Source organism: Rhinopithecus bieti, unplaced genomic scaffold (assembly GCF_001698545.2).
Source record: "Rhinopithecus bieti isolate Rb0 unplaced genomic scaffold, ASM169854v2 scaffold_19, whole genome shotgun sequence".
NCBI lineage: Eukaryota > Metazoa > Chordata > Mammalia > Primates > Cercopithecidae > Rhinopithecus > Rhinopithecus bieti.
Window position 1 is genome coordinate 945,645 of NW_016803360.1, and position 24,579 is coordinate 970,223.

The 24,579-nt window shown below is 38.1% G+C and overlaps 1 protein-coding gene across 1 annotated transcript in view; it reads left to right on the forward strand.

Annotated features, from left to right (window-relative positions):
- Positions 1-6: 6 nt before the first annotated feature.
- Positions 7-24,579, forward strand: part of RSPO3 (R-spondin 3) — a 77,207-nt gene continuing 52,634 nt past the window's right edge. The window contains exon 1 of the mRNA XM_017879492.1: positions 7-538. Coding sequence (XP_017734981.1) covers positions 442-538 — 97 coding nt within the window. The 5' untranslated portion in view covers positions 7-441. The remainder of the gene's footprint in view (positions 539-24,579) is intronic.

Genomic DNA, 24,579 nt, shown 5'->3' on the forward strand with positions numbered 1-24,579 from the left:
ACTGCGCCCGCTCCACTGCGCTCCCGGGGCCCCCGCCACTGCAGCCGCTGCCGCCGCAGCTTCTGAGCCCAAGGGGCCGCCGCTGCAGCCGCCGCCGCCGCTCGCCCGCCCGGATCCCGCCTGCGGCAGTTGCCGCACAACATGCTACCTGCGGCCGCCCCGGCGGCTCCTGGAACCCGGGTTCGCGGCGATGCCAGCCACCCCAGCGAAGCCGCCGCAGTTCAGTGCTTGGATAATTTGAAAGTACAATAGTTGGTTTCCCTGTCCACCCGCCCCGCTTCGCTTGCCATCACAGCACGCCTATCGGATGTGAGAGGAGAAGTCCCGCTGCTCGGGCACTCTCTATATACGCCTAACACCTACATATATTTTAAAAACATTAAATATAATTAACAATCAAAAGAAAAAGGAGAAAAGGAAGGGAAGCATTACCGGGTTACTATGCACTTGCGACTGATTTCTTGGTTTTTTATCATTTTGAACTTTATGGAATACATCGGCAGCCAAAACGCCTCCCGGGGAAGGCGCCAGCGAAGAAGTAAGTGCAGGGTTTTTTTACGCGTTTGCTCCCTCCCGCCGCGTTCACCTGTCGGGTCGCTTTGCCTGTCCGGAGTCGGTTCCCAACGGCAGCGGTCCTCCCGCCCTGCGCCCTGCGCCTCCCAGAGGAGATGCGGGTTTGGGCTCTGGGGGTATGGACGGCGTCTTTCACCCCTGCCTCTCGGCGCCACTGCCTCCCGCAGCATCCTAGCCCGTGCGAGGGGCGGGCGGACGCGGCGCTAAGGTGGCTCCCGCCCCCTGGTAACTTCAGGTTCGCGGGAAAGTTCGGTCCTGGGTTAGACTCGCACCCGGGATTTGTGCTTTCCTTTTGAGGATCGGACAGGGGCACCCAGCCCTAGGCAATTGGGACGCCCAGACGCAGGATGCCCCTGACCGCTGAGTAAATGCCGAGGGAGGCGCAGCCGCGGCACTCGCTCACCTCGCGCAACCTCCTGGTTCAGGGAGACCTCGGCTGGGCCCTTAGGCTGGACTCCGGTAGCCGAGCGCCCGCTACCCGGCCAGGAAGCCAGGGAGCGAGCGCCTGAGCGGCCGCATCCCCAACACGCACCAGCGGAGCCAAAGGGCGCGCGAGGCGCTGGGGTTCGCGTGTCTGCGCGTTTGCAGAGCTGCCGGACGTCCCACGCCCGAGGGTTGAAGACAGCAGAAACCCAGCTGTGGGGAGCCGGAGGTGCGGAGTTGACTGTCACATGTGAGCATCTGTACCATCTCTGGCCCTTTCAAGTGTGTCCCCTGAGACACACACGTACAGAGAGTGGGGTCCCCCTAAAGATTCGCCTCCTCGCTGCCCTTAATGCTGTTATTTGGAAGGTTGGATTGTGGTGGCTTCTTAAGACAGTGCGGTAGCTGGAATTAAGCGGACACCACCAGGGCAGCCTCAGCTCGGGTTGGTCTGTCTGAAAGGTGGAATCTTCCCGACATGAAGGGACAGATGCGAAGGTGTCACCTCTCCTCGCTCCAGGGCATCCTGGCGCCCTCGCTGCTCTAGTGTCTGTGTTTCCATGGGGAGTCCTTTCTCAGATCGCAAAGCAGGGGTGACGCAGGCTCTATGGCTGGGGGCGCTGGTGGGGAGAGGGAGGAGGAAACGTCTCCTGGAGCTCGCGAAGGGCAGGAAGCGATGCTGCTGCTCTGGCCCCTCGAACCTCCGCGGCGTGCAGCCCATGCCCAGCGGCCCCACCTGGTTCCGCAAGGAGATCCCTCTCCCAGCGTCCCGCCCGGGAAGTCTTTCTGGGCAGGCGTCGGGGCAGCGCGGAGGACACAACACGGCTTGTGTGAGATGGAAATTTAGTAATCAGTTCTCGGCCGCTGTTTGTCCCTGCCCTGCCCCTGGGCATGAGGGTCCCCTGAAAGCTCCCTTTGTATTGCTGGCCTCAGCCAGACAAGGTTTGATTCACCTGAAAATTGCCTTTAAAAAAGGTGGCAGGGCCAGAGCTACAGGGGCCCTGGCCAGGCCTCACCGCCTTTAGGATCGCCTAGCAGGGGGCAGGAGAACCCAAACTAAATATGTCAGGGCATCTGATTTATTATTCTTGGCCTCCAAATGGTGTGTACTCTGGTAACTCCCCACCCACTCTTTCATTCCGGCCCGGACGCGGAAGGGGCTGCCTGGGGCTCAGCGGTGTCCACGCGCCTGGCTGTCCCCGCCTCCTCTCCTCCCAGGGTCTGACCTGGGGAATTGAGTCTCGGGGTCAGTGGGCGTAGAGAGCCCGAGCTGAAACGCAGCCCACTCTGTTTTCCATCCGCTCTTCCAGCCCGTGCCCATTGGGCGTTCCAGAGCACGCTCCCTCCTTTAGCTCCACCGAGGACCCCCGGGCTGGGAGCCACACGCTTGCCAAGGAGGGACAGGGTACTGAGTGTCAGAGGCGTCTCGCTTTGCAGTTTTGGGGCCCCTGATTCCGAAGGAAGAAACAGGAAAGAAAGCTTGTAGTCCATTTGTGCCCACCTCCCCCAGCGAGGACCACGGCGCAGGGAGCTTTCCCGGGGCGCTGTCTCAGGGAGCTGTGGGATGATGCACCTCTAGGTTGGGCAGAGAGGAGTCAAAGGCAAACAGCTTTTTGACCTGCCTTAATCATCTCAAGGCCAAGTCAAAGGCGACCTCTGTTTGTGTTGCGGGAATGAAAGAGAGAATGGGTGGAACTGGGTTGCAATTCCAGTTATTCTGTGGAAGTGGGACTGGCAGACAGCTCCCGCAGCGATGCTCTTGCTCCTTCGCACTTGAGTCTGCGTTTGCGGCTTGGTTTGCTGGTGCAATCCTGGTAGAGGGGCGACCCCTTGCGTCCTCGGAGGAGACCGACTAGACTCTCGGCAGGTGCAGCATGACTTAAATGAGGAAGGAGTGGAGGGTAGAGACGTCCTCTTTAAATGCCCAGAAACTCAAGGTCAAACTGCATATGCACAAACTCAGATATATCGTTTGTTTTGAAATCTCTGGGGGAAAATAAACGAATAAAAAGACTCAATGCACAGTTCCTGTTTCTCAGGTAAGGACTAGGAAACGTTTCTAAAAGGAAAACATGTGGTCAAACGTGTTTTCAAAAGAGGCTGGCTATCCTCACTGTTTCTTCAAGAGACAATTAAGTGAATATTTAAGGAATCTCTTGGCTTGTAGTTAAATAGTTTCAATTTCCTAAGCTTAAAATCATCAGTAAAGATATGACAGGTAGAAAATTAAGGTGTTAAAAACTGTTTTAAAAAAAATTTTAGTGGTCTCTCTTGATTGTTTTAATAGGAAAGTTTTTTGTAAACAAGAACATTCATTTGAAGTGTTAAATATTGTCATGTCCAAAGAACCATGCATTATCCTCGGAAATAGCAAATAAAGCCGTATCAGTATTCTCCTGTTTCCCTAAAACAACTGTAATCCCATTTGTCTCTACTTTGATATAAATACTGATCCTAGTTATTACAAACTATTGTTTCTTCTCATAAAATAAACAATGTTTTAAAACAAGACTCTTGTACTTTGAAATGTCTATTTAGTTATGGGTGAATAAATACACAGTAAATTTTTATCTATTTGAATTGGTATACAGCTCTTAAAAAGGACTCAACCTTTGAATTCCAGATTGTGTGCTAATAACATTAAGAAGCAGTTGTTTTTGCCACAATGATAGCCGCAATATCTTAGTGAGGCCTCACATTTTCACTTGGATTAGTTATTTGGGCCCTGAAAAAGACACTGAAGTGTAGAAGCAGGTACGATTTATCTTCCCATCTTACAAAGAAAAGGCCTGAGAACTAGAGGCTCAGCAACCTACATAATGCCATATATCTAACAAGTGGAACTTGTCTCCTGCCATGAATCTCACAGTTATGTACACATGTATTCTATATTCTAGTCACAGAGAAGATATTAGGTTTATTAAAAAATAAATTAGATGGTCTCAAGGCCATGATTTATTCAATAGGTTTAGAAAATAAACTGCTCTCCTTGAGTGGAAATTTTTGAACTGATATTATTATTTATTATACAATGGTGATCAATGTCAAATAATTAAATACCTAATAGTAAAGCTTCCTAAATGGTATATATTATTTGATCATCTAGAAGATACTGTAGGATTATATTATGCCAGAAGGTTATTGTTAGAAACATCAGATGGCATTTAGCATCCTTTTTATTTGAGGCCATCTAGTAGCTGGGTTTTAATTGTTCAGACTTTAGATAAATGCAAGTTTTGAAAAGCTATTATATGCATAATAACTTAAAAGCATTCATTGCACAATCTATAAAACTTCACAAGTCTTTCATAAAGAAGTCTGAAGAAAGAAAGAAAGAATACAAAGGAAATAATTTTCATGGTAATAAAATAAAAACAGACTATTGGAATGTACTGGTCATTGCCCATGACATTGTTTCAGATGTTGAGCCAGTCTTTGAAATTATGACACACTCTTTGTGATTATGTTGTGAATCCTGGAAAATAACAAGTTAACTGATAAAATAGAAAAAACCTTTAATTCTACTATACATTTTGTAATATTAATTTCAAATGAAAGTTTGGTTTGGATATTGACTACAATGTATTTTTCACACTTGTCTACATTTGTCATCAGTCTACCTTATTTTTGAGAGTAACAGTGTTTTAAAGATAGAGATATGAGTAGAATTTGCTAAAGAAAGTGTATTCTTTCATACATCATGTAATAGCTGTATAAATCAAGACAAATGCAAACTCATGTGCAGTAATGGTAACATCTAAATGCAAGGAAAAACGTCTTTGTGAATTCAAATTTAATTATCATTACATTGTGAGGGCTGTTTCTCAAAATATCCCATGGTGATACTATTTTAATTCTCTGTTTATTACTTGAATAGAAGTATTTTAACAAGAATGTTAGAAATGATCATTTTAAAACATTATCTTTTTAGCCCCAAGTTATTCAAGTAATGAGAATACAAGAATGAGTATGAAATTGATTTAATGTTATTTCAATATTCCTTTAAACATGAAATGTGAAGAGTATTTGAACTTGTAAGTAGATAAGCTTTGCTAAGTCATTTCTCCATTAAATAATTCCCTGGCATTTAATATTGTACAAATTAGGTCCCCAGAAAGCAATGAATGGAAATTACAACGTGTAGTAAAATTTTATTTTCAAGTTATTTGGGGAAACCCTTGCTGCAAAATGAATTTATTAGACATCTGATTATTTTAGTTGATTTGAATCTGGACAGAAGTCTCCAGATTGCTACTAAATGTCTAAAATATTTTCTAGTTAAATGGTTAATCTTTTTTTAGTTGTAATACTTCTTTTGAATCCTATGTAACGTTGGCAGAGTACTATGTAGAGTTGTCAGAGCCCTATGTAGAGTTAAGGCCAAAAAACACCTCCGCAACTCTAAGAATGAGATAGCAAACAATAAAACTATTCTCGATATACTGATTTACCAAATTATCTTTTCCCCTTTGTCTCCATCCAAATGTTTCATTTTGGACATGTCTTGATCTCTCTCTTCCTACTTCTTCACTATTCATTCCCATATCCCATCCCCACCCCAAAAAATTCTTTTCCAAGTAGTGAATTCTTGAAATGCCATCAGAGTGGATATTGTGTTTCATGAAATGTAAGAAAAAACTTTGGTAACCATTAGGAAAACATCATTCAGTTTTAAGAGCACGGTAAGGATCGTGCAAGACAGTGTGTTGAAATTATGTGTTTAACTTGGTTAGGACTATTTCTTCTAACAGTGCATTCTGTGCTGGCATTTTTTTTTTTAGAATAATAATTTGAAAAAATGTTGCATCATAAATGACATAGGTTGTTTTTGTTTGTTTGTTGTTTTTTTTGTTTTGTTTTTTGCTTGGCCTTTGATTTTAAGGGAAAATGTAGATTGCTTCTTAATTAGAGATTTTTCTCAGGGTTTCACATGGTTGAATTATCTTAAAATTTGATATCTGTTTGATAACCTAGTAAATTTGAAATGCTTTGAACTATAACTAAACACATGAAGTATACCATATACATATGTAAAAGGTGTTAGCCATCTTTTCTCTTTCTCCAATTCTGCCCATCAGATCTTTCCATTTAGGAATATTACTGACATTCTGATTAAAGTAGTCATCCAGCAATACTGAAAAGAATGGGGTGTTCCATTCTCAAAGACTGTGGGGGTGCTGGGAATGCTAAATATCTAAATGTCATCGATTGCTAAGAATCCCATTTTCTGCTCTAAAGTTTCAATAACATGGATCTTTTAAGCAAAATACCTGAATTCTTTTCACATTTGAACTCTTTGAATAATTTTTAAATTTTATTTTTAAAAAACAAGATTGCAGGTGCCTCCAACAAGAGCATTTCTGCTTCATTTGTCATCTCAGCAAGGGACCTAGGTGCTATCTGCTGTCGCTAAAATTTTTCTTGAATTTTTTTAGAGAAAATTCATTGGTACTAAAGAATATGATTGTCCAATTAAATAAATATTGAATGGCTTTTAACTGTCCTTATGTTTTATGCAAACATCTAATCTACTCTTCAAAACACTGCCTTATTAACGCTTCATTTGACCTTTAGAATTTAATTCATTGCAAATATCATAAGTTTGTGGTAGAATCTGAGAAGGAAGGCTTCTTAGTGTACGTTGAGAAAAGGTAGACTGAGAAGTTGAAGACCTGGGTTCTAGATCCAGCATTACTGCTGATGCCTGAATAACTCAAGAAAGTCCTTTTACTATACCAAGCTGAAGCTTTTCATCTGCAAAATGAGGAGGTGGATCAAAAACTTAGATCTAGTGATCCCTATGGTCTTCGCAACATTTAATCTTTTGGTAAGAGAATATAAGTCACAACTAGGGAGTTAAATAATAACTTATCTTAATCAACTAAATTTAACAGATAAAGATTGAGTACAAAGATAAACATTCATTTGGTATAAGTAAATTCATCACATAAAGGTTAATGAGTAAGTGATCAATGTGGATAATGAATTAATTATAATATACCTCATCATTCACATTTTTTATTGTCTGAAAACCATAGTTACAGCAACAATCAGCATACTCTGTCCATAGCAGGTCCATCTTGTCCTTAGGCTCAGGATTAGGGAGCTGGAATGGAGTACTGACTCAAGGGTCACTTCAGAGCTTCCCTAGCATGGCAGGCTTTCAGAGGTGGCCTGTAATGATGAGGAAGAGATGATTACAATAGTCCAGGTTTAAGAAAATAAGGCCCTATGCTACAACAGTGAATGATTGCACAGGAGAGCATATATAGCAGATAATTTCTTTTAACCAAATCAGTAGTTCTTGGCAATTAATTGGATATGAAAGGGAAAGAGATGTAGGCTCATATCTGGCAATAAACTTTGGAGTGTAAGGACTCAGGTCTGGGTGAATGGAAAAATAATGACGATCAACAAAAAGAAAAATAGGAGAGGCCGGTCTTGTTGGAAATCTCTTTCTCTTCTGAGGAGCCAGGAGGACGTTTAGGAACTCAAAACTCAAAACACCTGGGATTAGAGTAGTAGGGCTGAACACAAGTACTTTAGAGTCTCTCACATAAAAATGATATTTATTATTATCAAAAGTGTGTAAAAAATGTGTGCTGTGCTGATATTGAGACTCACTCTTCTTGGTAATGTCAAAATAAGATTAATTACATTTAGGTACCTTGTTTAAGTAGTTTAATATATCATTTTCAACTGTGGTTTTTAATGGTTTTTTAAATAATATTCTCTGTGTTACATAAGAGGATGGTCACTGGTATCATGAGCTGTAGTTGTTGTTGCCAAATCTTGCAGCTGAAAATTGTACTGAGAATTCTTCTTACCTGTGGAACTTTGCCACAGATCATAAGGAGACCTGGAAAACTATGATAATGAAAGGCAAGTTTACATAAGGTATAAAAGTAAAATTTTGAACCATTGAATTTGGGTCCGGTATCTGTTCATCACAGTAGCGTTCTACTTTTAAGTAGATTTCTCTACAAAGTGTGCTCTCTTAATATAAGAGAATCTCTGGAAGGGATAAAACTTGAAAGAATCCAGTCCATCTAAACAGTGTGGGATCACTTCTACAACATTCCCACTGAGTAATTGTCTAGCCTCAGTAACAGTCAGCCCCCTAAGCTCTCCCCCCTTTTCCTCCTATTTTTAGGGCTTCTGTATAAGAAGCAGTTTATTCTACTAGTCCTCTTCTGAGCACTTGGCATGGGCATAGGATTAGATCTAGTTACCTTAAAACACCTTTCTAAAATGAACACACAGTAATGCAATGTGCTATATTCACTCCCAAAAATTGTCCTTAGAAAACTAGCTGGTAAGCATATTTATAATTATACCCCAATACAAAGCACATTCCTGAGAGTAAGTGGTAAAGCAGCCCCCATTTTATAACCACATAATACAAACCACTACCACACAATATAAAATAACAGAATTTGTGAGCTGCTTATTTTAGAACACTGTTTTCTTAACATATGCTCAATAAGTTGGTAAGAAAAAGAGCAGTCCTTTCTCATTGTTTTGTTCCCTTGTTCTACAAAGATAAATCAAAGGTAAGAACACTGTCATCTCAACAAAGACTGTCATATACACCAGGGAAATATCAATCACATTTTGCCAAGAATGCATAATATGCCAAAGTATGCGTAAATGTTACATGGCAAACAACAGCTTTTTAGCTCTCAGAGCCACTGTTATATTTATATACATCTTATCTTAATATGCATGTATACTTACTAAAGTGAATATTATGCTAATAGTTATTACTCAATAGCTCCCATGTTGTAATCACCAGTAAGTGCCAGACCCTTTGCTTGATGCTTTTGCAAAAATTATCTCATTTGATCTTCATATCCACCTGTAAGGAATGTGCCAATAGTCCCACTTTTGTTGATCACTCAAGGAAGTGAGGTGGACCTCAGATTCCAATCTAGGCTTGACTCCAAAGCCAAGGTCCTTCTTTGACTCTTTACTCCACCTTAACTATTAGGGTTGGTACTTGAGGCATTCATGGTGCATTTTCTCAATTCCACCTCACTTTTTATTTCTCTTACTCTCTTCTTTCCTACTTCTCTCTTTATCATCATTTAACAAATCATAAGTCTTTTTTCAAACATTTACTATAAGGGTTGCTTCTGATATTCAAGTACCCTCCTCTACCTCGCTTTCTTTCCTTTACCCTTTGTCCTCTTTCTTTAAACCTGTCTTATTGATGGCTTTTAAACATAAAAATTTGCTGATTTTTTTCGTTAAAAACAATGGGATTGCACAGTTTATATGAAAGACTCTATGATTATTATTTCCATCTATGGTGTGCGTAACCAAGAAAAGATTAATGTAGGCATGAGGATGTGGGAAAAGTCTATAATTTTGCAGTTAAAAATCAGAATCCTTCTATGTAATTTACAACCACAATAGATATTTTACTGGCTAGTTATTGTTATCCAAAAAAAGTTATCTTTATGGCACTTCATAAAGTCTGTTATTTATATTACTTTTACCATGAGCATTAACAGTAACCTCCACTCTGAATTCTTGCTTTATGGGTCTTCATACAATGATTTTCAGCCCTGAGTTCACATTAGAATCTCCTGGGGATCTTTAAAAAGATACTAATGCCCAGACTCCACCCTCGAACAAATGAAACAATCTTTGGGGATGGGACCTGAATATCTGTATTTATTAAAGTAGTTCTGGTGATTCTAATGTGCAGCCAAGATGGAGAAATATTGTAAGAGCCTTAATTCAGGAATCACTATTGCAGCTAAGCAACCATTGAAAACCATGCCAGTTTTAGGAAGGCTAGAGGGACAAAATAGACGTTTGTGGAGTGTGATTACAAATGAGATAGATGTCATTTGAACAAATAGTAGTGTAAAATATAAAGTGTTCTGATATTATTGATCAATACTTTATTGATCTGTATTGTTGATCAAGAGTGTTATTAAACTTGTAGCCCTGATTGGTACTGACAAGACTGTCTGATAGAGAATTATCTCAGTCAAAAGAACAGAGCAAAATGCACACAGTAGGACACACTAGTGAATGTAACAGATGCTGGCTTCATAAAATAAAAACACAGCTACTAGGAGAGGTACAAACCATGGGGGAGTGTGCTTGCTGCTAAGCTATACTGTGTGGAGGGGGTATAAATAGGACAGTTGTAGAAAATGGGTATCAGCCATACTCAACTTTTTTTTCAAAGCTACTTAATAATAAACAACTGTTTTTATGTCTCACCAGATGACTGCTAATGTACCCTAGAGTCCTCCTTGTTTTTAGGGAAAACTTAATGGTTAGGAAATGCCTAACGACAAATAAATGTCCTTTTCTTTTATAGTTTCTACAGTTTCTGACTCACTTTAGATTGACTACTGGTGATCAGTAAAACGATTATAAATAGCATAGTTTTAACTCTACCTTAATGGGTTCCGTTTTGCAGTAGGTCATTTATTCATGAACTTATCATTTCTACTTCACTCCTAATGTGCTTTTCTTTGGGTAGTTATCTCCATTAAATCTTGTTTATGAGTCTTTTTTAGTCCATGAAGGATTTTCAAATCTTGCCATAAACTGGGGAAAGCTCCATGTAAAAGTGGGGTGGAAGTCTGGGCTTCCTGACAGACTTAATCCTGCTAGTTAAGGGGGCTCTTTGGGATAATATGGGTTCCAATGAGTCACTAGGCCAAATCCCAATAACCGCAATTGCCAAAAGTAATTAGACTGAAGAAAGCCAGGCTCCTTGGGAGGAAGGTCATCACAGCAAGCTTTAGCCATTGCTCCAACGTCAGACCTAGTTACTTGTCCCTAAGGATGGGGAGCAATCATGAGTTCCAGATAGTAGGAAATATACCAGAAAACAATGCTTTTTTCACTAATTTTTTTCTCAATAGGTTATTTACCCTAAGCATGCAAGAGATGGAAATACGTCATCAGTATGTGCAGTTTATGTCACTATCCTCATAAACCACCTTGTTTGCCTGTGTGAATGTACATGCCCACAAAGAGAACTCCTGATTCATCACTGCAAGTTCTCCTCCTCCCTTCCTGAGTAGATAAAGAACTCAAAGAATTTAATCTAAGTTCATAAAAGAAGGTGTCTGACTAGCATGGAAATGGAAGGGAAGGAATTCTTGTAAACATCCTTAGGTCAACTTAAATATCATATTATTGAAGTCACATTTGGCAACAAGAAAATGGTAATGCATTATATCAGGCAAGCAATTTTAAAATATCTGGAGCTAGAACAAACTTATGATTTCTTGTACTGAAAACAATTCACTTTAGAAACATGCTGATGTAAGTATCTAAGTAGAAATGATCAACAAGTAAGTGGTGCTATAATTCCAAGCTTTCAATATTTGAGAAATTAAAAGATGGTTAAACCTTTCCCTAGGAAAATACTGAAGTAGCACAGAAGTATTCTTGCTCAATAGCCAAAGTAAAAGTTTGCCTTTGAAACCATTGGCTTGGATACCCAGAAAACATACTCCATCACTTCATGTGATGGATCTTTAATTGAACAAAGACACTGTCCTTACAGTGGTAAGTTTCAAATTCCTTTATAGTTCAGAATGACTTCAGTATATTTCAATATTCTTTTGAGGTTAGACTACCAGTTCTCTGTTTAAATATATGGATGAGTGATATTGCTTATTTTAAATCTAAAGACAGGAAGTCAAACTCTTTTCTGGCCAGCTTTTCTGGCAACTAGAAATCTCCAGGTATCATTTGGTAGGCAAATAAATCCTATCCTTGTGTACTGCACACATCTAATAGTTATAATTACCTGATTGTCACTATGGCCAATATTGTGGAACAATGTATTTGATTTTCTTTAGTTTTAGATTGACAATAAGATAACCAAAGAATAGAAGAATCCTAATTTTTTAAAAACTTAGCAAAATTTTTTTGCTGTGTTTACTTGTACCACTGGCCATGTAGTTTCTGCCATAAAATACAAATGGTACAGACAAATGCTGCTTGGCCACAAACTGAGGACATACTGAGAAGCAACATATTTGTTTCTTATAGAATTTAGTTTTGTTTTTCAATTTATGATGAGTTTTTTTTTTCATTTGGAGTCCAAAAGGACCCTCATTACTTGTTTGGTAACAAGGAACAAGGTCCAAACGTGGTACCCTTAGCCCCTCTGACTTTAATTTACACACTCTCATTTCATGCCATCCTCAAGATGGTAACTCTCAGCCCCCTCTGCAAAGACTGAATATAATTTTTAAAGGCCAGTCTCTGTTTCATATAGCACATTTCTAAGACATCCAGCCAACCTTCCAGTTCTGTCCAGAGCTTGATGTAGATGCAAGCTTTTAACACAGATCAGTAGGATTTCCTTGGAGGCCAATTAGACTTGCAGTATCACATAGATGCTTACTTGGCCCTAGTACAATCAATAACATTTGCTATCATACCCAGCCTGTGTTTTTAAACTTGTGGGCATTATGTGACCATACCCCAAAGTTTAGTTTCTAACAGAATAAGGGAGAGTTGCAGCAAGAGAAGCTCCAAACCATTTCATGCTATCACTACCATCTTCAGTATCCATGTGGGCATCCCATTGACATTCCAGGAATTCATTTTAAACTGTTTGCCTCTGAACTTAGTATGTACTCTGAGGAGAGCCTACAATCCAAGAAAACTTTATGTAATACTTTTTACCCATACTACTTAATTCACAAGCTGTTGGGCTGAAGTGCTGTAGGTCATCAGATAAGAACACATTCAAATGAAAATTGCCAAGGTTTTCCAGTGCAGGATATTTTCGTCACCCTTCCTAGCTCAAACTCACTTCCTCATCCACTCCCCAAATTCTAAACCCCTACTAAGACGAGTTGAACAGTCTTAATTTTATAATCTTCCAAAGAAAAAATAAAGACACAGGCAGCCAAGTTAATTTATAAACAGTGCTGCATTTATCTTGGCAGATTTCAGTTTTCCCCCCACTAACTCTTTCATGCTGACTTCTTAGCAACTCATGGGAAGATCAAGCCGTTTCTACATATTAAGCACCTTAAGAACCATTGCACAGAATAAATTTGGTGTGTTTCTTCACACTTCTTGTACAAATTTCTTTCCTCATAGACAATTTATTTACTGGGTCTCTGAAACCTAAATAATCCCTTTACTTTAAACTTGAAGCAAATGGAGAGTCATTTTTACAAGAGCAATAAACTAAAGTGGCTGTTCAAATACTTTAATTGAATTGCTCTGGGCACTGAAATACCTTTTTGTTAATACAAACCCTTCATATTCTAGCAGGAAGACCCCTGAAATTCTAGGGTTGCTTAAAATTATATAACCAGGAATCTTCCCTCTCCCCCAGCACCAGACCCCTGATCCTGGGAGTATGCCAGCAATTTTGCAGGATTCATTCTGACAAACTGTTCTGGTGTAAATGTTTATAGAAATCCTTTCCATTAGAGATTAAACAAAGTTTAAGTAACTGTTCCTAAATGATAGATCTTAGTGGTGTTTGCAACAGCAGGTCTGATGCTATCTGACGCAAAGATTCTGATACTATATAATGGAGAAAAGGCTAAAGGAAAAAGAATCAAAAGAGGAGTTAGTATGAACTGTATGTAATCGAACTGCAAAATATTATTTTAAGTTATCACTATACAGATGAGTTTTTTTTTAATGTGCATAGGATATAAGGGAAATGAGTTCATTTAAATTGAAAAATAGTAAAAACTGACTACTGGTGCTTTAATGGCTTAAAAAAAAGTGGAGGCAATTACAAATCTTATCATCATGCCAGTTCAAATGCAATTTTTGGCTAGTTCTCCAAATTCTCACCAAAATGAAGTAACATATCTGAGATCTGATCTGATGTAAGCTCTGATATCCATATTATTATTATTCAAAAACTACTAAAAGGGATAACTGCTGAGCTCTAAGCCTTATATTGAATATTATTTATTAAAACAGGGTAGTACCCTAGACCTCAAGAGGTGAAAGCAAACCAGTGTTCCCTTTCTGTGCTTTCTTGTTTGCACAGCATTTTCAAGTGTTTATTATATACTAGGGGATTACACAGCTAAGCAATTTAAAACCTCAGAAACTTCACTGACTGAATTTCAAATTAATGCTACAGCATTAATGATTCCTGTGATACTTGACTAGGAAAGGCATATGTCATTTAGACTAACTAATGTTTCCTCCTTCCCTTGATGATTTAAGGCCTACATTAAAATTTAAGAACCCATTAATCTTAATTTCATTTCTTTGTTGATAAGTCACAATGTGAGATTTCTTCTTAATATCTAGATTTTTTTTCCTCATTGCAGATATAGGGTTTTTTAAATTTTAAGATTTTTTTGTGAAAAAACATTTTAGTAAAAGTTCAATGTAAATAATGTTAAAACATATGCAATGGAATTTTACTCCTTTTTGTTTTGCTTCAAGCATAATGGCAGTCATTCACTGCTAAGTTTCCAATTGAATCTTATTTAAATACTGTATTTGCTATAAATGAGCAAGGAAAATAATCAAAATGGATCTACGGAATATGAAATAGAAACTTTATAAATTTAATTGGAAGATAATCGTGTCTTTCTAATTACCTTTCTAATTACCTTCTTAGAGTCTAGATGTTCTTGATTTGACTCTAGTGAGAAAAATCCCACCTTAGGAGGCAGGGACATTGATTTTAGTTTATATACTGCTATATAATTTAGACAAATCATTTAGTCTGTGATTTGATTGCATCTACTGTATAAATGAATTCATAATCTTTTATTTATCTGAAAACAGAAAACTGATCTTAAAGGTCATCCCTCCAACAGTAAGATCAATGAGCTTTCCCTTTTCATTTTTGTAGCATGCTCTAACCTTAGAGAGTTGTCCATCCAAATGTCTAGAATGCTGAGTTAGGGCTAGAATTCAAAAGTTTAAGTTTATTTTTGCATGTTCATGGAAGTTTTAGACCATATTTTAAAAGCTAACAAGCCAAAAAAGGAATCTTGTTAGGGGAAAATACGGAAAATCAAAATTGAACTTAACACTAACTACAATATCATACATTTATTTATTTATTAAACAGTTATTATGTGCCAAAATTATGAAAATGAGCAAAACACACCTGGAACTTGCCCTTGTAGTATTTCACAGTGGTTAAGAAAAGAAAATATTAATTCAGAATTAAAAAACAATATTTGGCTAAAGATGAATTTGACCACTTTGGATATCATTTCTAAGCCATATAGTACCTCTTTTTTTTATTTGTTTAAATAGCATTGGAAATTCATTAGTTTACAATAAACCTAATGCCTACCCAGATTTTTCTCTGGGAAATAGAGACAAAGCTGAACAAAACAGCATATGGGGATGAAGCAGGAAGGTGGAAGGAAGATTAACTGAAAACATGAGAATTTATTAGGCCTTCTGGTATTTTCTTGTCTTAAAATTTATGAGCAATGAATAGGAGTCATTACTTAGCATGCTGTTTGTGACAATCATAGGAAGTATGCTATTGTCCACTTTAAATGTAGTTCGCATTTTTAAGTAAGCCTTGTAATGGAGTGGCATAGCTTGGCTGAGTGAATTTCCGTTTTCGGCACATTGACTAATTCTATAGCTGAACTTTCACACTAGTTCATTAACTGGAATTACTTTTACCAAACACTAACATATTGTATGTTTAAAAATAGTGCATTTTTTGTCCATCTCTCTGAAGCATTTTCAAACCTTTTATGGTAACCCCATGACCACCACATAAAACATACAAGTCAATCTACTTAAAGCACCAGTTTGGCAAACACATGTCAACAAGTTATTTGGATTCTTATATAACTTTGTTGATGACCTTTCCTAACCTCAGTTAATAGCTTTAAATATATCAGTTACCAAAATTCAGAGTCTTGAAAATAATTTGATTCAATTCTTTTCTGTATGTGATCACTGACTTGTAAATGTCTTTGAGTAAAGAAAGGCTACTACCAGCTACTTCCACATGTTTATCTTATGCAACCTTCACAACAATTTCATGAGATATTGTTTCATTTTATAAGTAAAGAAATTGAGGCTGAAAACAACTAAGGAACAGGTCAAAATGACATAGCCAGAGATGGTAAACCTAAAATGTACATCTAGATCTTCTGACCTAATGAATAGCTTTCCCCAATACACTCTGCTTTGCATTGAGCCCGTAAAAGAGAATGCCAGAGGAGGTTTAAATGAGAAATAGTTATCTTTGCAACTGAGATGGAACTAATAATACCTCACAAAACATAAGGGTGTGAGAAAATAAACCAGACTACTTAACAGAGTGGTTACTTAGGAAGTGCCAGGTCAAGCTCTTAAACTGTTTTTAAATCAGAGGCCCAATAAGATCACAACTTTTGGCTGGGCATGGTGGCTCACTCCTGTAATCCCAGCACTCTGGGAGGCTGAGGCAGGTAGATTACCAGGTCAAGAGATCAAGACCATCTTAGACAACATGGTGAAACCCCATCTCTACTAAAAGTACAAAAAATTAGCCAGGCATGGTGGCGCATGCCTGTAGTCCCAGTTACTCAGGAGGCTGAGGCAGGAGAATTGCTTGAACCTGGGAGGCAGAGGTTGCAGTGAGCCAAGATCGTGCCATTGCACTCCAGCCTGGAGACAGAGTGAGACTCCATCAAAAAAAAAAAAATAAAATAAAATTCACCACTATTGTTCTTAAAAGATCCTTCTGATTGGTAATGTAGCATCTTCATGCAGCCATTTACTGCAACAGAAAAGCACACGTTGACTAGATGTGGTGGCTCTCACAGGTAATCCCAACATTTTGGGAGGCCAAGAAAGGGCAAATCTCCTGAGCCCAGGAGTTCAAGACCAGCTTGGGCAACATGGCTAAGCCCTATCTGTACAAAAAATACCAAAGTTAGCCAGGCATGGTGGCTCACATCTGTAGTCTCAGCTACTGTGGGGCTGAAATGAGAGTATCACTTGAACCCTGGAGTTTGAGGCTGGAGTAAGCAGTAATCATGCCTCTGCACTTCAGCCCAAGCAACAAACTGAGACCCTACCTCAAAATAAATAAATAAATAAATAAATAGACATATCAATTAAGTGTACAAGAGTTGTAATAGCTAGGAAGATTTTTGTGAATTCTATATGCAGCATAAACCACTCGTGTTACTGAAGAAGATAAAGAGAGACCAGAGAAGTAAGTGACTTCACTGAAGTCACTTTGCAGTGGAGCCAAGTGTAGAAATATCTCCTGTGGCCATTCTGTAATACCAAATGCTACACAGCAGATGGTTCCAAGGGTTGACATTCCAGAGAAGGGCTCTGTGGATCCTCTGCCAATCTGATTTCTTATGTGTTTAATAATGGCCTTTTTGGAGAGAATTATCTGTTCATTGACTGAAGAGTTGCTTCACAGTCTCTTTATTTCCTTACACCAAGATATGCCAAACTTTAAAAAGTTACGATAACCTGTTGCCCTAAACTAAGATGACTCATGACGAGGCAAAATTTAAAAAAACAAACCAATTACACATACCATACTCTCATCAAACACAGTTATCCATTTTCTCATCAAACATATTCTATTCCTGGGAAGGAGGAAAGTTCAAATCTGATCCACTGGAAAAGTATCATTTTGCCCATTATTAGGAATAACTTATATTAATATGATTTTGTAGAGCATATAGACACTTTCTCATCATCTTATTTTATTTTTTTTCTCAACATCCTTTTGGAATGGGCAGAACAGGTTTTGTCATACTCATTTCACAAAGCTCAAAGATGGTAAGTGATTCATATGGTATAACAAGACTAGGAAGTTGCAAAACTTAGCCTCAAAGTTCTTGTAGGGGGATAGCTGTTTTGTTTTTTCACAGTTCTATGACTTTTCCCGCACTACCACAGTTCTCTTATATCTACCCTGAATTTCCTATTGTTAGTATGATTCCTTTGGATTTGACAAGAAATGCATGTAGATTAGAGGAAATCTTTATCATAGATGAGATTCTTACTAGATGACAAAGTGAACTGGCAGATCTTTAATGTCCTGTCCCATTTGAATATCCATGAATGAGCTTATTGTGGGGAGAAGGAGATACGAAGCAAGAGCATCAAGCATTGTTTCGCAAACTGTCTTCAGGAAAAAGCAGAAAACTTGCTGGGTGTTCTCTATAGGTAGTAGAACTTTCTGAGAGAAATGGTTGAATTTTGATGTGATGGGATGTTTATTAATAAATATTACAGGCCGGGCACGGTGACTCATGCCTGTAATCCAGCATTTTGGGAGGATGAGGCGGGCGGATCACTCGAGGTCGGGAGTTCAAGACCAGACTGGCCAAATGGTGAAACCCCGTCTTTCCTAAAAATATAAAAATTAGACAGGCGTGTTGGTGTGAACCTGTAGTCTCAGCTACTTGGGAGGCTGAGGCAGGAGAATCGCTTGAACCCGGGAGGCAGAGGTTGCAGTGAGTGGAGTTGGTGCCACTGCACTCCAACCTGGGTGACAGAGAGAGACTCCGTCTCAATAAATAAATAAATAAATGTCATTATAAGAAATTTGTATGGGCTTTCCCAAAGTATCATGATATTTGTTTTACTAGACATAATTAAGTAGACTGTTACAGGGAAGTAGTTTGAACTAGATACCTCTAAAGTTACCAAAGTTTATGATTCTATTGGCTGAAGCTGACTATATGGATCTCAATATTCTCATCTGCAAATTTAAGGCAGAAGGAAGAGCTTCAAGAGCCCTTTAATTTCCATAGGTAAATTCACCATCCTCTCAGATATTGTGTATGTATTCCTACATAAAGCATTTTGTTCATAACATTTTCCCTCTTTCCATTTGTCTCAGTTTTTCTTTTTCTTCAAGTTCCATAACCATTCCTAATTGCTCTCTGTAGTCTTTAAATATCTCAATTATCAGTAATTGCTACTGCCTTTTAATTTGTTGCAGTAAATTTCTAGTCTATACATTTATGGTTTTAGAATATAAAATATTATTTTATTAATTGTATTGTAGGCTTCTTGAGTCAGAGACTATGTTTTGTCTCTCAGTATGATCAGTACCTAGAAGACTGCTTCCAGTAATCATTGAATAAACAATTATTTGTGAAGATAATGATAATGTAATACTGAAAGTGCGGTATTTATATCACCTTCATCAGATTCACCTGGGATGCTTCTTATCAATGCACTTACCTAAATCCACTGGATTCACTTCCAAATCAAAATATTTAGGAGTGGCATCTATACCTCTTCATTGTAAACAAGTAATCCAGGCCATTTTTACACACAGTATAAGTTTTAGAATCTTTAGACCTTTGGTTTCTCTGTACCATATAGACCTTCGGTTTCTTGGTACCATATTGATATCATTTCTATGCCATATCTTACCTTTTTCAGTCTGTTTAAGTAGGTGTTTGTCTTCAGTGAGCAGCTAGTGCCTCAGAGGTCTTCTTGCCCGAGTTGTTTGTGACTCCTATTAAAGCCTGTGTCTATGGTCCTTAAAAAGTAGCCACTCTCTATGACTGTTAGTGAGTTTCTGGTTCCCCAAGCTTCTCACACCTCCTGTATTAGAAGCCTCAGAATGTGTCCTCTTTTCAGCCTCCTTGCTTAGAGGTTTCTAAGAGTTATTATTGGATAAAGCTGCCAGCTGCTTCAAATATGGATGATGATAACACAGGATGGGTTTAGTGCCTCTTGAGTTAAAGTGTCTTATACCTATGATTTTGATGATTGCCTATGAGAGTGCTAGGCACTTTACACAGCATCTCACTTAATCCTCTCAAATATATATCAAGCAGATATTCCAATGTTACAGATGAGGAAGCCTAGGCTCAAAGAAATTAAACAACTTTTGTCTAAATATATAATCAGACTGGAAATTCATTGACACAGATAATTGGTTATATTCATCTTTGTATGCTCACCTACTAGAACACTGTGTGGATGTCAAATAATTTAATTTTTTAAATGAATAACTGGATAAAAAAAATACTGGTAACTAAGCTAGAAAACATGAGAACTAGGGTTCAAAACCAGACTCTAGATGAGTGCAGAGCCAGTACCTCTTCACCCTGTCCCCATGCTCTTCTAGGAAGTGTGTGGGACCCATTTCTGAATGAGGTCTCAATGCAGGGAGCCATGCATGTAAGTATAACGATACATCATACTTACAAAGGTGCATGTACATTCCTCTTCAATTCTGTTAGCAATTTTGCGAATCTAGGGAAAAAAAATGCACTTATTTCCTTTGCTCAGAATTTTATATGTGATACATAAAGCTGGATTTTTAAAAAATGGTATACTCACTATTTGTACATCTTCTAGTGCCTGTTGAAATACCGAAAGTCTCTCACTTGCTGTTTGCTTATGCTAAGGCCTCAGCCATCAGATATGCTACTTTAGCATGCTATGTAGCACGAATATCCAAGTTTATTCATAATATAACAAAGTGGAGTTTGTTTTTAGCACAAACTGAAGTTTGTTTCTTTCAAGAATGTGAAGTTAGTAGTTATGGACTCACTCATGCAGATTCATTACCATTAAACTATCACATTTTCTGTTTATGTTGATTTCTAATTATTTCTTCCCTTAAAAAAAAAAAAAAAAAAGGAATGCCCCCCTCCGCCAACCCCCAGCACATAATGATTCCCACTGTTGGATGAACACTGTTGGATCTGTCTCATGAAGAACGCTGTTATTACCACCCACTAACTCATCAACAGGTCCTGGCTCTCTACAGAATCTGGGTCTCATCACCCCCATCCACCCCCTCTTGTCCTCTATTCACCTCCACTTGGGAACATGGCCACTTGGAGAAGGGGAAGCTTTCCCTCTCTTAGCAACAGCTGGGGATGTTGATTCAGTACCTTACATTTTACACTCATAGCAGAGTGCTTTCACTTCACAATGGATTTTTCTACTTGCGGTTAGGGGGAAAAAAAACAAAACAAACACCTCTTTATTTTGGTTCTGTGAGTAGTTTGTAACAGTTTCAACAGCAGCATCAACTGTAGCTAGTCAGTTGGTTACAGGAAAGTTCATATGATTTTTACTACTTTTGAAGTATCAAATTTGAAATTAGTCCATAGATTTTGAATTAATTTAAGGAATTAAATATCATAATATTAAGAGACTAAGAGAAATATTAAATTAGAAGTAAAAAGCACAGTATTGTTACTCTAAATTATTTAGACTGTTTCAATACACATTGCTAATGGTAAGAATTTAGAAAAATACAAGGAAAGAGTATATGCAAGACTGTAATCTTTTTGCCTTTTATTCTTTCTTTGTTCTTATGACCTTTTATGTATTTGATAACTCTTTTACTGCTCCCCACTTATTCACACACACACACATACACAGAATGAAAATTAAAACCCCAAAGCAAACTAAAATTACTACTAGAGAAAGATGGGAGGAACAGAGGAGAAACGAGATAGTCCCAAGAGCAAAACACATGTAGATTGATGCACAGCGTCTTCAAAGATTGGAATCTGGATGTAAATTCCCAAGTTTGTTGCTAGTTAGAATATTCACCTCTAATATAAAAGTTAATAAGAGAACATATTTTCATGGAATACAAGATGCTGTTTCTGTTCCAAGATCCATAAAATTAACACAAATTAAAGTAACTATATCAGGCAAAATGTGTTCTTTCCTTTCCTTCTAATATTTACTTAGAAATGCAGAAGCTACATGTACTTAGGTTCTTTACTTTGGCCCTCAAGGGATGGGAGGATCTGGCTCCAGCCACCCTTTGTAACTCATTTTCTAGCACTCACCACACTGCAGCCTCATTGGTTCCTGTCATGTTAAGCCTTGTGCCCAGCTTCTCCCACGGCTTTATACTGTTTGCATTGCTGGTGCTCTACCTGAAATACTCTTCCTGGGTTTATGTGATGACTCCTTCTTATTCTATAGGCCTTGGCTAAGAGTAGCCTTAAAGGGTCTTCCCTGACATGTATTTAAGGAAGCTTCCCAGAGTTATTCTCTGCCTTACCCACCTGTTTGTTGCCTTAACAACACTCATTACGATCTTTAACTATTTGATTCCTTGTTTACTTACTTATTACCTGATGAATATCACGTCTTCAGGAACTAGATTTCTTATTCATTCCTGCCTTTCCTGCATCACATGAAATGTTGAGCACACTGTGGGTGAAATTTTTGTTGAAAACCTTAATCATAGTTTCCACAGTGTATCCATATACAGTGAAGCCTACTTGCATCTATCTTTCATTTCTAGTCCTGATTCTGTACTAGATGTGGTTAGGCAAAGCATAGCCTTCAGTTAGCAGGTTGGCACTGAGCTCCCAAATATTCATCATATCTTAGATTTCATGAATTCTACAGCTACCATCATTTGCTAGCCATTTTCTTAATATTTGGGGCTGACTTGATTTTAGTGGAAAGCCCAGCTATTTGCTGTTTAATGTTAGGTTTGTCTTATTGCTGTGGTTTTATTTTAAAGTATTTATAGAATATAAATATTAGACTCCCTTCAGGAAATTATTATTCAGTAAGAGAAAAAGAAAGATTTTCCAAGTTCTCAAAGAAACCATTTCCATTAAAAACAGTACGTTTCCCCACATAATAATGGTGGCGCACCAACTGGGCTATATTCAGCAGCTGGTGAAGACATTCCTCTCTGAGACTCTTAGGAATTCTTTCAACCTTTGGTGTAGGCACAAACTTTCAGATTAAATGTTGATTTAGTAGGGCAAAATATACAGCAGACTCTATTATCCTAGCTGTTACAGTTCAATTAATGTCTGTACTTTTGAGTTTGATGAAAGACCAATAGAATTTGTATGTTGGTGTGTGTGTGCATGCATGGGCATGTATGCCTGCATATGTATATGTATATACACACATATATGTGTGTGTATCCATATACACATGCACACACATACATATAAACACATATGTGCACATATTTAAATAGCATAGGTGAATTTTAATTGACTTAATGGTTAAAACGTTGGTATATTAAAACCCTAAACCATCAGATGATAAACAGTATTTCAAAAATGGCAGGGTCTGTATATATTTGGATATATAAACATGTGGTTCTTTCAATAAGTTATCAATAAAATATAATAATGAATAAATCTGTATTCACCCAAATATCGCAGTTTCATGATCCAAAAGGAATGTTGTATCCCAATAAATAATTATATTTATTCAAAAAATCTTTTGTACTTATTTTGCTATCTATACCTAACTTTCTCAAGTTGCCTAAATGGTTGTAGAGACCCCGCCATTGTCAGCTCTACTTTAGAAGCTTTAACACATGAATAAATAAGAAACATTGACTCTGAATATTTTCTTGGGTTGACTGGGCAGAAGTTTAGAGAGACAGCCAAATAATTCAAATTTTTAACATTAGACTTAAAGTGAACATTGCCAAACATTCCAGAGGAATCGGGAAACATCTCTTAATTTTCAATAAGTGTAATATTACTCCAAAGTTAAATGTGACTCTGTAATAATCAAGTCCCAAGATATGGTAGAAATGCGTTGTCCTAACTTAGGCGAGAAAAAGCGCCACACTTTCTCTAAGGGAATGAATTACTGAAGTAAATGACACATAAAAAAGCTGTTATGTGGCTTTACTTTGGATGATTGATTTCATAATTAAGCATTCAAACTTTATGTAATTGGAACTTGATTTCTTTGCCAGATATTCATAGGCACAGCCCACTTAAATTATTATAGATACTTTCTGTTAAATATTTACTACTTCAAATTTTTTTTTTTTTTTTTTTTTTTTTTTTTTTTTTGTAGACAAGGTCTCACTCTGTCATCCAGGCTGAAGTGCAGTGGTGCAATCTTGGCTCACTGGAGCCTGGGCCTTCTGTGCTCAAAGGATCCTCCCACCTCAGCCTCCTGCGTAGCTGGGACCATAGGTGTGTGTCACCGTGCTCAGCTAATTTTTTTTTTTTTTTTTTGGTAGAAACAGGATTTTGCTATGTTGCCCAGGCTGGTCTCAAACTCCTTGGCTCAAGGAAAGTGCTGGGATTACAGGTGTCAGCCACTGCACCTAACAACATGTTTATTATTATTTTTTTAAATGTAGCTTTTTTATATGTATTGTGTTCATTCCTTCAATAATCAAAAACACTTTATTGAGAACATATTCAATAAATAACTGCCTTGAATGGAAGGTGGGAATTATCTCAAATTCCTGAAACTATAGAGGAAAAAAGAGGAAGAAATTATCAAACCATGAGACCTCTTCCCTTAGGAAGTATACAGTCAATGTGAGCACACTTCTAAAAAGAGAAGGCATGGAGGAAAGGACAGATGTGAAAAAAACCTTTGATTGTAGAATTCAGTTGGTCTCTTCTCTCTACCCTGTCTCTTAAGGCCACTGCATACAGAAAAACAGGCAGCGAATGTTGTGCAGACAAGTATGCTTTGGAGAGACTTTGTATATGATGTTTTTGTTGTTGCTAAAAATAACTTAGATCAAATTTGTGAGTTTATTAATTTTAATTAGATTATAAAATCAATGTTACTTTTATTATCTGGGACTTCTTTTCAACTCAGTCAAGCCTGTTTTATTAGTCTAAAGTCTACTAAAATTTACATTTCTGGAAATTAGCT